Genomic DNA, 13,748 nt, shown 5'->3' on the forward strand with positions numbered 1-13,748 from the left:
CTAACATTCTAAATAAATATACATTCTAAAATTATACTAGGTATTACTAAATAAATATACTAATTAAATAAATGTACAAAAATATACATTATACTCAGTTTATACATTCTAAAACAGCACTATTTGGTATCTCAGCACAAAGCAGACAGGCCATTAATAAGTAGTGCATTGTTTTCAGCAGGTATACTGACAAGCAAAAAGTAAAAGAGCCCATGATGGAGATTAAATACAAGTCAACACCAGCTAAGGACTAAAAAATGTAGCCACTGGAAACACTTTGATATTGGAGTAAACAAGTGAAGATACGCAAATCAGTAACCCATAAGAGCATCACTATTTTATATCTTGCTACACTAACTGTTCCTTATTGTGATCATGAGTTGGCAAGGAAAGTTGTTATTGGCCGGGCACAGTAGCTCATGTCTGTAATCCCAGCACTTTGGGAGGCCGAGGCGGGCAGATCACTTGAGGTCAGAAGTTCGAGACCAGCCTGGCCAACGTGGTGAAACTCCAACTCTACTAGAAATACAAAAATTATCCGGGCATGGTGGTGGGCGCCTGTAATCCCAGTTACTCAGGAAGCTGAGGCAGGAGAATTGCTTGAACCTGGGAGGCAGAGGTTGCAGTGAGCTGAGATCGTGCCACTACACTCCAGCCTGGGCGACAGAGTGAGACTCTTGTCTCAAATTTAAAAAAAAAAAAAAAAAGTTGTTATTAAGACACCCTGTTGCTAAGGCTATCTTTCTTTCCAATACTGGTACTTTTTGGGAAAAGACAAATGAACATTCCACTGGTGGGTTTGGCAATATATAACCAAAGTAAAAAAAAAGGCACAAACCTTTTGGCCAAGCAATCACATTTAAAAACTCATCTTAAAGAGATAAACATGGCAATGCATAAAGAATTCGCTATACCAATGTTTAGGGCAGTCCTAATAATAGTAAATTATTAGAAATAATCTAAATTTCAGAAAATAGGACACTGGTTAAGAAAACCAGCCACCCAAATGGCCAAATCCCTGGGAGTCATTAAAAATAAGTAACTTTGGCTGGGTGCAATGGCTCACACCTGTGAACCCAATACTTTGGGAGGCTGAGGTGGGAGGATCACTTGAGACCAAGAGTTTGAGACCAGCCTGGGCAACATAGCAAGACCCCATCTCTATTTAAAAATATAAAAAGAAAGGCCAGGCGCAGTGGCTCAAGACTATAATCCCAGCACTTTGGGAGGCCGAGGTGGGCGGATCATGAGGTCAAGAGATCAAGACCATCCTGGCCAACATGGTGAAACCCCGTCTCTACTAAAAATACTAAAATTAGCTGGGCGTGGTGGCATTTGCCTGTAGTCCCAGCTACTTGGGAGGCTGAGGGAGGAGAATCGCTTGAACCCGGGAGGCGGAGGTTGCAGTGAGCTGAGATCACACCACTGCACTGCAGCCTGGCAACAGAGTGAGATTCTGTCTCAAAATAAACAAACAAAAAATTAAAATATAAAAAGAAAAGAAAAAAAGAACTGTGTTATTGACACAAAAATGTGTCTTTAATATATTCTGAATTTTTAAAAAGACTTCAAAAGCAAAATACTCATTTTTGTTTCAAAGTAGGTATATAAGTATGTACTGAGATACAATAGACAAATTCTTCATTATGGGAATCCAGTAGACAACTTCTTTCTTCAACAGATAAAGATACTTTACGCAGTAAAGTATACACAGGGATACTTTTTTAAAAGAGAGGGAGGAGGAAGAACCTATAGATTAAAAGAGACTTAAGAAACATCAAATTACAATCTATGAGCTTTATGGACCCTGTATTTAAAAAGTTTAGGAAACAAATGGAAAAATTTAAATAAAATTGGATGATATTAAGGAATTATTTTGGGGGAGTTTAATTACGGTATTATGATAAGGTCTTTTTAAAAGTCATTAATATTTAGAAATATGCAAATATTTATGGTTGAAATGATAGAATACCTAGAATTTATTTCAAAAGAATGCAGAAAAGTGGGTAAGTAGATGGACACAGAAATGAAACAAAACTGGCTATGAACTGATAATTGTTGAAGCTGAGTGTTGGGTACATGGAGATTCATTATACAAGCCCTCATCTAAAAAATATGTTTGAAATGATTTATAATAACAAATTTTTTACTGGGTATGGTGGCTCACACCAATATTCCCAACACTTTGGAAGGTCAAAGTGGGAGGATCACTTGAGGCCAGGAGTTCAAGACCAACCTGTGCTACTGACTCTGTCTCTACAAAAATTTTTTTAAAAAATTAGCCAGGCATGGGGCCAGGAGTGGTGGCTCAAGCCTGTAATCCCAGCACTTTGGGAGGCCAAGGTGGGTGGATCACCTGAGGTCGGGAATTTCAGCCCAGCCTGACCAACATGGAGAAACCCCATCTTTACTAAAAATACAAAAAGAAAAAAAAAATTATCCAGGCATGGTGGCGCATGTTAGCCAGACATAGTGGCACACGCCTTGTAGTCCTAGCTACTTGGGAGTCTGAGGTGGGAGGATCACTTGAGCCCAGGAATTCAAGGTTGCAAATGAGCTATGATTTTGCCACTGCACTCCAGCCTGAGAGAGACTCCATCTCTTTAAAAATAAATTTAAGTTTGAGACAGACTGGTTATTTTATATTAAGGAATTCCTCATTGATTTAGGCATGATAATGACATTGTGACTATGTTTCCCAAAATATCCCAATCTAAATGTTAGAGAATGTACTCAACCATTTAAAAGATAAAATTTTAAAAATACCTGTAACCTTTCTGACTCAGTTGTAGGAACATCAAAGCAAACACCCTAAAAGCAAAACAAAGCAAAACATTTTAAATTAGATGCATATGTGTAGATTTTTTTTTTGTTTTACTAATAATGCATGACTCAGTGGCTGCTTAATGTATTTTCTAAATTTAAAAAGTAACTAAACACAGTATCCAATAAGAATTCACAACTACTGCTAAGAATCTACAGTATTCTCTAGAAGAGTTTGTGTAGACCCTATATGTTGTTCCATGTCCCTTGTAAAATGATCCTTCTAATAAATTTCTTTTAAAATTTAATGACAGAAAGTCTCATTTACAAAGAGCTGCAATGGGCCAGGCGTGGTAGTTCATGCCTGTAATCCCAGCACTTTGGAAGGCCAAGGTGGACAGATTGTTTGAGTCCAGGAATTCGATCAAGACCAGCCTGGGCAACATAGTGAAAACTCCATCTCTACAAAAAAAATGCAAAAATTATCCAGGTGTGGTGATGCATGACTGTAGTCCCAGCTACTCAGGAGGCTGAGGTGGGAGGATCGCTTGGGCCTGGGAGGCGGAGGTGGCAGTGAGCTGAAATCACGCCGCTGCACTCCAGCCTGGGTGACAGGGTGAGACCCTGTCTCAAAAAAAAAAAAGAAAAAAGCTGCAATGTTTGTTAGATAATAAGAATTATATAACCCAAGATGTTTCTTCTATGGTCTTAGTTGTCAATAAGCTGAAAGTTAATTTAATACTCAAGTATAGCAACTAGTCTGGCCTATGGATCTTGCTATTTTTTCCCTCCCCTCTACATTTTTTTCCTGAAAGTATATATTTGTCTCATACTTGCCCCACATCCTTTTAAAAGGCAAGTAATATTAAACTTTGAGAGAGATGATTATTTGCAATAAACAATCTAGTTAATAAATTCCAAGCTAGAATGAACCTATGCAGTAAAGTTAAATTAATAACATAACATCATTTTTCAAAACCGTTAGAAAAAATCAGTCACAAGATTACAGTTGTAATTTTGCTATATAAATGTATTAAAGTATTTATTTAATTCATATCATTAATTCATTAACAACGAAGAGCAGGCCATTTAAAAACCAAACTGCATGTCCTCAAAATTATAGAGCTGTTTAACTACTGCAGTCATAAGCTACTTAGTCTTACAAAATAAACACACATGCCAGGTGCAGTGGCTCAAGCCTGTAACCCCAGCACTTTGGGAGGCTGAGGCAGGTGAATCCCTTGAGCTCAGGAGTTCAAGACCAGCCTGGGCAACATGGCAAAATCCTGTCTTTACCAAATAATAATCATAATAATAATAACATGGGCAGGGTGTGGTGGCTCACGCCTGTAATCCCAGCACTTTGGGAGGTGGAAGCGGGAGGATCACCTGAGGTCAGGAGTGCGAGACCAGCCTGGCCAACATGCTGAAACCCCATCTCTACTAAAAATACAAAAATTAGCTGGGTGTAGTGGCGGGCACCTGTAATCTCAGCTACTCAGGAGGCTGAGGCAGGAGAACTGCTTGAACCCAGGAGGCACAGGTTGCAGTGAGCCAAGATTATGCCATTGCACTCTAGCCTGGGCGACAAGAGTGAAACTGTCTCAAAAATAAAAAAAATAATAATAATACAAAAAGGCCAGGTGCAGTGGCTCACACCTATAATCCCAGTACTTTGGGAGTCCAAGGTAGGAGGATCACTTGAGCCCCAGAGTTCAAGACCAGCCTGGGCAAATAGTGAGACCTCATCACTATAAAGTCGTAAATAAATAAAATTTAAAAAATAAAAAGAGAATAAACACATGTACACAACCACATACAGTGTGTGGCAGAAACTTAGATAATTTGGGTATTAGATAGTCAAACTGAACAGAATGACTTACAGCTCTGGAGGAATGGGTTACATATATAATGCCCCAAATTTATAACTGGAAACAAACTAACACAGAGAAAAAACAGCATTATTCATGCCATTAGGCTTCAAAGAGAAAGAACAAAATTTGCTAGCGTTTGTAAACATTTGGGGTAGTTGATTAAAAAGCTTTTTAATTGTCTGGAAAAGCCTACCATATTTCCTTTCAGGAGGCACATTCTGGTAATCTGAGACACTGCATTACTACTCAGCTTTCTGTTAAGTTCTTTCCAAGCACAGCTGACATCCTGTATTTCCTCTAGGCTTTCCAGAGTCATGGTCACAAACCCCTTAAGGAATAAAAACCACATTATGTTTGGAAATAAATCAGCAGCAGCAGTACAATGAAATTCTAACTCTATAATCCTTCAAGACTTAACTGCATTTCTTACGAGCCAAAAGTACAACATTGCAGCTAAAAAATTTTTTTGAAACTACATTATTAGAAGAATAGTGTTTATAGATAATTGAAAGTACCATCCTATGTATTGCTGTAAGACTCTATTTAATTCTAACCATTATGCTTTAAGAGAGAATTAAGAATTAAGCAAACCAGAGCCAAGAAAGACAACAAGGTAGTGAAGAATTAAGGAAATATTGAAGGAGTCAAAGTCAGCTTGGAATGAAAACCTTGGCTGGGCGTGGTGGCTCACACCTGTAATCTCAGCACTTTAGGAAACCGAGGCGGGAGGGTCACTTGAGCCCAGGAGTTTGAGACCAGCCTGGGCAACATGGTGAAATAACCATTGCTACAAAAAAAATAATAATAATAATTAGCCAGGCACGGTGGCATACTCCTACAGTCCCAGCTACTTGGGAGGCTTGAGCCCAGGAGCCCAGGAGGCAGAGGTTGCAGTGAGCCGAGATTGCACCACTGCACTCCAGCCTGGGTGACAGAACTAGACCCTGTCTCAAAAATAAATAAATAAATAAATAAAACATAAATTTCTTTAACCTTTTTTTTTTTTTTTTTAAGACAGGGTCTCGCTCTGTCACCCAGGTTGGAATGCAGTGGCACGATCTCAGCTCACTGCACCCTCAACCTTCTGGGCTCAAGCAGTCTTCTCACCTCAGCCCCACAAGCATCTGGAACTACAGGTGTGTGCCACCATGCTGTGCTAATTTTTGTATTTTTAGTAGAGACGGGGTTGCCCAGGTTGGTTTTGAACCCCTGGACTCAAGTGATCTGCCTGCTTCAGCCTCCCAAAGTGCTAGGATTACAGGCATGAGCCACCATGCCTGACCAATTTCTTTAAACTTCTGAAGGAGTGTTACATAAGCAAAAATTATTTGTTCTGTAAAGCTTCACTAACAGCAAAAGAATCAACATTAAGAAGATATGGGGATGCATTCAGCAAACAAATATTTATTGAGTGCCCCCTACGTATGTGCCACAGACTGTACTAGGTGCTAGAGATTCAGCAGTAAGTAGTCCTTTCTCTCATGGACAGTAAATTCTAGTGCATGTGCATGTACCTACACCTGTATGTGGGGTTGGGTGGGGGGGTACACAGTAAACAAATAAGCAAATATATGGCATATCATATAGTAATAAGCGTCATGAATAGGAATAAAGCAGGGCTTTAGGGAACAAAGAGTATAGGGAGGAGTAAGCTATTTTAGAGTGATCAAGAAAGACCTCTCTGGTATGATATTTGAGCAGAGACCAGAATGAAGTAAAGGAGGAAGCAACATGATTATTAAAGGGGAAGAACATTCAGGACAATGAAAGTATGTACAAAGGCCTTGTGTAATAGTTAAGTTTATGTCTGAGGAAAACCAAATAGGTTAGGGTGGCTGAAATAAGAAAGGGGAGAGTGATAAGATATGACATCAAGGAGATAGCAAGAGGAAAAGCCTATAGGACATTCCTGATAAAGACTGGATTTTGGTTTAACCCATGAAAGAAATTTAAAGCCACTAACACCCTGTTTCTAAGATATTTAATCAGAGATTAAATGACCCATCTGCCAAAGAGGGATTCTTCATTGGATGAGGGTTGAGACTAAATAACTTCTTAGGTACTTCTTAGCTCAAATCTCAATATTTTCTAAAGAAATATGTTTTAAATACTGTCTTAAGCATTTGGTGGGTTATTACGGATAGGATATCTGCTCAATGCTAAAGTATCACCCCACAAGTTACTAATTACAGAGAGTAAAATACACCTTTACAATATGGCAGTTTCCATCTTAAACAAATGCAAATTAAGCATTACTAGTACTGGAACAACCTAACATTTTATGCCTCTTGATGTGATGCAATATGAGGTACATATTAACTATAAAGTACCCTTGCCAAAAACATTTCACCTAAATATAAAAGTCAAGCTTTGATATTACTTTCAGTTTAAAAGAGGATAAAGGCAAAAGTTAAATGATGCTTGAAGAGATTCGGACAAATCCAGACAGTGAGATATTCTACCAAACAACCGACCAAGACTCTTCACCAAATCAATATCAGAAAAAAATTAAAAAGATGAGAAAACAGTTCCAGACTAAAAGAGACTAAAGAGACATAATACCAAATGTAACATGTAAAACTTAACTAGATCCTGAATTTTTAAAAAGATACATACAAATAGGTATATGTACACATATGGATAAATGGAATGGAGCCCAATAAGTCACTCAAAGCAAAATGACATTTAGCTAAACTATTAACACCTACCAGGTAGAAACCATCAGATACCCCAGCAGCATTCATTTGTGCTACACCAAATAAGTCACATCCAAGTGAACCTGCCCTGCCCTTTTTGTTTCCTCCTCCCCATCACAGGGATGTGCTGCCCAAAATTAGTCTGTTTTGTTATTATTTGAAAATCCCACCAGCAGGCTCTAGTCTTATAGATGTCTCCAGGACCAGGTTCGCTCACTCATTCTCTCCACTCAGACATAACAGAACTCTTATTTAAAATTCTCTTCACCAAGAAACTCCCCTCACTTATACTTGAATAAGTAAAAAATCTCTGAGCTACCTGCACCAATGGTTCTGGTGTGGTATGTTTTGACATGTGATACGAATCTGGCAGCAGGCCAGTTCAGATGGTGTTACACTTACACAACCCCTCCACACACACACAGGCATTTCTTACTTACTTTGCATGCTACTGTGTTAATTGTGCAGAGTCTATTTCTTACTTTGCAGGATTCCATGGAAACTTACAAAATGAAAAGTAGGTTCTGGGATACAAGTTTCAGTTAACAAAGGTCTGTGCAAAGTGAGCATTTCCTATATTTCTCTCCAAATACCCAGACAGACAGACATTTTCAGGATAATGAGAAAAAAATGGATATAAACTAAATATTAGATGATGATACAGAACTATCATTAATTTTCACAGATGAGCTTATTATATTGTGGTTATGTAGCAGAATATCCTTATTCTCAGAGGATGCATGTTGAAATATTTAGGGATGATATCACGGTGTTTCAACTTACTTTCAAATGGTTTAGAAAAACAAATACAGGCCAGGTGAGGTGGCTCACGCCTGTAATCCCAGCACTTTGGGAGGCTGAGGAGGGCAGATCACCTGAGGTCAGGAGTTTGAGACCAGCCTGACCAATATGGTGAAACCCTGTCTCTACTAAAAATACAAAAATTAGCCAGGCATAGTGGCGTGCGCCTGTAGTCCCAGCTACTCAGGAGGGTGAGACAGGAGAATTGCTTGAACCCGGGAGGGAGAGGTTGCAGTGAGCCAAGATCACGTAATTGCACTCCAGCCTGGGCAACAGAACAAGACTCCATCTCAAAAAAAAAAAAAAAAAAAAAAAAACCATACTTATAAAGTTATAAAGCAAGAAGGAAGATATTGAATGGTTCCTAAAACAAAGAAATGATAAATGTTTAGACGATGGATACGCTAATGATCCTGATCTGATACCTATACATGGTATGTACGGATGTACTGAAACATCACCACATACCCTATAAATATGTACAATTATTACATGTCATTTTTTAAAAAAATTACAAATTAGAGCTAAAAAGGGATATAAAGCAAATGATACAGACTTTTAACAGTTGAATCTAGGTGGATCGTATGTGGTTACTGCATTATTCTTTCAGTTTTTCTGTGGGTTTGAAAAATTTGGAAGAGGTGATTGTCAAAAAAGGATTTATTAGGGAGTAGAGGAAAATAAGGAGACCAGTTTCTCATAGAGCAAAACAGTTTTTTTCTGCACAAAAAACACAATAATTCACTATACAATATTTACTATGTTCAATTTTAACCTTTTCCCACTCACGTACAATTCTCTCACAGATTTCTACCTTATCAGAGGTGATCAAAGATCGTGGTTCAAAGCTTGATGCACCAGAAATGTGGGCTAAAGCTGCAGCCAATGCATCCACTGCACCTTTCTCTTCTATCAGTCTCTGAGCTGATGGTCGGAAAAAATCAACAGCAGCATAAGAAACGGAAGCCAGAGACCTATGGTTTAAAAATAGTATTCTTGGTCAAGACATAGGGAAAAAATAAAAGATAAGAAGAAAAATGGGAAAAAGAAGGAGTAATTTTTTTTTTTTTTTGAGATAGAGCCTTGCTCTGTCACCCAGTCTGGAGCGCACTGGCACGATCTTGGCTCACTGCAGCCTCAACCTCCCGGGCTCAAGCAATCCTCCCACCTCAGCCTTCCAAGCAGCTGGGACTACAGGTGCACGCGCCACCACTCCTGGCTAATCTTTGTATTTTTTGTAGAGACAAGGTTTCACCATGTTGGCCAAGCTAGTCTCAAACTCCTAAGCTCAAGCAATCTGCCCACCTCAGCCTCCCGAAGTGCTGGAATTACAGGCGTGCACCACAGTGCCCAGCCACATTTTATATATATATATATATTTTTTTTTTTTTTTTTTTTTTTTTTTTGAGACAGAGTCTTGCTCTGTCGCCCAGGCTGGAATGCAGTGGTGCAATCTCAATTCCCTGCAAGCTCCGCCCCCTGGGTTCACACCATTCTCCTGCTTCAGCCTCCCAAGTAGCTGGGACTACAGGCGCCCACCACCACGCCTGGCTAATTTTTTGTATTTTTTTAGTAGAGATAGGGTTTCACCGTGTTAGCCAGGATGGTCTCGATCTCCTGACCTCATGAGCTGCCCGCCTCAGCCTCCCAAAGTGCTGGAATTACAGGCATGAGCCACCGTTTTATATTTTAATATAACTAAATGTCTGCTGGTAAAACTGGTGGTAACATTTTCTGCTATTTGAACTGGGAGAGCTTACAGATGAATAGCCTAATACAAAAGAAACAATTATTCAGCAAGTTCAGAAAGCATACCTGATGGCATCCATGCTTTTAGATTTAACTAAATCCATTGTAGAAGGAACACCTACACGTTTAAAAGTAATTCCCTGAAAATGAAAGAGTTACATTAAAGAAAAATGGAAGTCTTTACAATTCCTAAATTAATATTTTAATAGTTCGTTGAATTTCTATTTCTTGCATTTAAAGATTTCATAGCCCTAGCAGATTAAAAGATCAGTTTTATCTTTTTTGTTTTTGTTTTTGTTTTGACACAGAGTCTTGCTCTGTTGCCCAGGCTGGAGTGCAGTGGCGTGATCTTGGCTCACTGCAACCTCCACCTCCCGGGCTCAAGCAATTCTCCTGCCTCAGCCTCCACAGTAGCTGGGATTACAGGTGTCTACCACCATGCCCAGCTAATTTTGGTATTTTTAGTAGAGATGGGGTTTCACCATGTTGGGCAGGCTGGTCTCAAACTCCTGACCTCAAGTGATCTGCCCATCTCCGCCTCCCAAAGTGCTGGGATTACAGGCATGAGTGACTGCACCCAGCCAAGATCTTTTTTTCTCATAAATCGTCAATTACAAATTTCAGAAAGAGAAAAATAATTTTTTGAATTGTCCCTTAGTTACAATCATGGAATTTCACTTGTAAAACAAACCTGATTTGAAAAAAAACAAAACAGAACAGATGTTTAAATCTATCAGCTTTTTTCCTTATTACACTATCTCATTTTACAAAGTATGTGAAATTGCATATAAAAACACATATAAAAATAGGAAAAAATGTGAAATACCACAAAAAATCCAGACCACAGAAAATGTACAGTTTCTTTAGAAACTGTCTATTGTACCATACTTAAAAGAATCTTAACTATTATACCAAGACAATCTTTTAGTCACCCATTTACAATGCCGGACTAAGAAGTACTGAAATCACAATGCACTTCTGATTTTAGTATGAAGAGAGAAATTCAAGGAAAAGATGAGAAAGTCAGCTCCACTGTCTTCACAATAAAAGCTGTATTAAAGTCTTGAAGCTAATATAAATTTAGATCTCCACAGGCTTCACATCCAAATGCAGCTTAAACTGAGAAAAGTTATGAAGACCTACTTGTAAGAATAAATATAAGAAGAGCTCTCTTTTAAGGCACCATTTAGACAATAAGCCTGAAATAATGTAACTCTACTTACTGCTTTTTGTTCCACATATCTTAGTTGACCTCTTTCTCTTGGTTGATAAAAACATATACAAATCCCTGTCCGTCCAGCTCTACCTGTGCGTCCAGAGCGATGGATATAGGACTCAACATCCTAAAGATTATAAAAGGTAATACTTTTTAAAAATCTAGCAAGTTCCAGTCATTCCGGAATCCAAATAATAATGTTAATAATAATATATTTATTTCAATCCTGTTGCCCTTTTCAACATTCCAAACAATTTATATGTGTGGATCTTGGGGTAAAGGCAGTATGATTTAAAACCTTTTAATCCACCTCATCCCAGGTTTCTTTATGGCAACTTTTTGTAATTCTCTGCCTGATTTTGTTGCTCCATGCTTCAAATACAAACAATAGAGTTAATCATCTGCAAAAGTATCAGAATCTGATAAATTTAATAGCACACTAACAAAAAATGGCTAAGAGCAAGAAGAGATGACATATTTTTCATATCCCAAGCAATATGTTGTAAATTAAATGGGAATTTATAAAATTGCTCTTATTTTTCCCAAATCAAATCCCATTTCCTACCTGAGGAGGAGAACTTTGAATCACCAGGTCAACTTCAGGAATGTCCAAACCACGGGCAGCCACATTGGTTGCCACCAAAACTTTAAAACTACCTTCTCTGAAGCCTTTTAGTGTAATTTCTCTTTGTGACTGTGCAATGTCCCCATGTAAACACTGGGCATTCTATTTGAGAAAGGGGGAGAAAATTAAGTGTACAGCTCATACTTGCAACTGATAGCACAACATCATCTAGTCTGTGCTCCTTTTGCATGTTTTTAAATCCTACTTTGATAATTTTAACAATGCACGCTTACTGTAAAAAAAAAAAAAAAAGTCAAACATGACAGAAAATATTTAACATAAAATGTAAAAGCTTCCCTAATACTAGTGACTTAGAAATAATTCACTGCTAAGAGTTTGGTAAATATTCTGTCAGATTTTTTTTTTTTTTTAGACAGAGTTTCGCTCTTATTGCCCAGGCTGGAGTGAAATGGAGCGATCTTGGCTCACTGCAACCTCTGCCTCCCAGGTTCAAGCGATTCTCCTACCTCAGCCTCCCGAGTAGCTGGGATTACAGGTGCCTGCCACCATGCCCAGCTGATTTTTGTATTTTTAGTAGAAACAGGGTTTCACCATGTTGATCAGGCTGGTCTTGAACTCGCTGACCTCAGGTGATCCGCCGGCCTCTGCCTCCCAAAGTGCTGGGATTACAGGCGTGAGCCACCACACCCGGCCACTTTTTTTTTTTTTAATACACACATACTCACATTACACTAGCATATACTATGACTTTATGTATTTATTTATAACGTGGATATTACATAGGTAGGGTTTTGTAACCTACTTGATAAATTTAGTGTATCTTAGCTATCCACATCTATAGATAAAATGCTACTTAATTTTTTTAAACTGTATATAATTTATTCATATGGATGCACCAGCATCTATTTTAGCAATATCCTACTGATGAACTTTTGGGCTGTATTCACATTTTCACCTTTAGAAACAATGCTGCAATGGGCCGGGCACGGTGGCTCACACCTGTAATCCCAGCACTCTGGGAGGCCGAGACAGGCAGATCACCTGAGGTCAGGAGTTTGAGACCAGCCTGGCCAACATGGTGAAACTCTGTCTCTACTAAAAATACAAAAAATTAGCTAGGCGCAGTGACAGGCGCCTGTAATTCCAGCTACTTGGGAGGCTGAGACAGGAGAATAGCTTGAACCCGGGAGGTGGAGGTTGCAGTGAGCTGAGATCGTGCCACTGCACTCCAGCCTGGGGGACAAGAGTGAAGCTTCATCTCAAAAAAAAACAATGTTGCAATGAACAACTTTGTAACTTTGTACTTGTATCTCTGGATGCCTCAGTATCTGTATATTTCAGTAGGATACATATCTAGAAGTTGAATTTCTGGGTCAAAAATTATGAACATGTAGCATTTTAACAGAAACTGTATTATTTAAAAAACTGTATTATAAAAAAAGTTGTGTACCTTTTATTCTTCAATACTCTATGAGTATTTATTTCAACATACCCTACCCAGCTTGTATATTATAAATCATTGTAATCTTTGTGAATTTAATAGGCAAAAATAATTTCCCAATGATGTTTTAATTTACATGTCTGTAATTTTTAGTGACACTGAACCTATTTATATTAGGTAGATCTTCATCTCTGCTGCATTAGTGACACTGAACCTATTTATATTAGGTAGATCTTCATCTCTGTTGCGAATTTCCTGGTATTATAAATACACTTCCTAGTATTCCTGGCCACTATATTAAAGTCAAAAAGTTCATAACAATGATCAGGCCAGGCTCAGTGGCTCATGCCTGTAATCCCAGCACTTTGGGAGGCTGACGTGGGTGGATCACTTGAAGTCAGGAGTTCAAGACCAGCCTGGCCAACATGGTGAAACCTCATCTCTACTAAAAATACAAAGATTAGCCAGGTGTGGTGGTGCATGCCTGTAATCCCAGCTACTCGAGAGGTTAAGGCAGGAGAATCATTTGAACCCAGGAGGTAAAAGTTGCAGTGAGCCGTAATCGCTCCACTGCACTCTAGCCTGGGTGGCAGAGTGAGACTCTGTCTCAAAAAACAGAAGT

At 38.7% G+C, this 13,748-nt stretch overlaps 1 protein-coding gene across 3 annotated transcripts in view; it reads right to left on the reverse strand.

Annotated features, from left to right (window-relative positions):
• DDX50 (DExD-box helicase 50) overlaps positions 1–13,748 on the reverse strand; it is a 46,283-nt gene that overhangs the window by 996 nt on the left and 31,539 nt on the right. For all 3 annotated transcript variants that reach the window (XM_019034869.3, XM_063710048.1, XM_019034871.3), the window contains 6 exons: positions 11,665–11,826; positions 11,107–11,226; positions 9,950–10,023; positions 8,949–9,108; positions 4,831–4,965; positions 2,767–2,811 (listed from right to left, as the gene is read on the reverse strand). In XM_019034869.3, coding sequence (XP_018890414.2) covers positions 2,767–2,811; positions 4,831–4,965; positions 8,949–9,108; positions 9,950–10,023; positions 11,107–11,226; positions 11,665–11,826 — 696 coding nt within the window. The remainder of the gene's footprint in view (positions 1–2,766; positions 2,812–4,830; positions 4,966–8,948; positions 9,109–9,949; positions 10,024–11,106; positions 11,227–11,664; positions 11,827–13,748) is intronic.

Source organism: Gorilla gorilla, chromosome 8 (assembly GCF_029281585.2).
Source record: "Gorilla gorilla gorilla isolate KB3781 chromosome 8, NHGRI_mGorGor1-v2.1_pri, whole genome shotgun sequence".
Classification (NCBI taxonomy): Eukaryota; Metazoa; Chordata; class Mammalia; order Primates; family Hominidae; genus Gorilla; species Gorilla gorilla.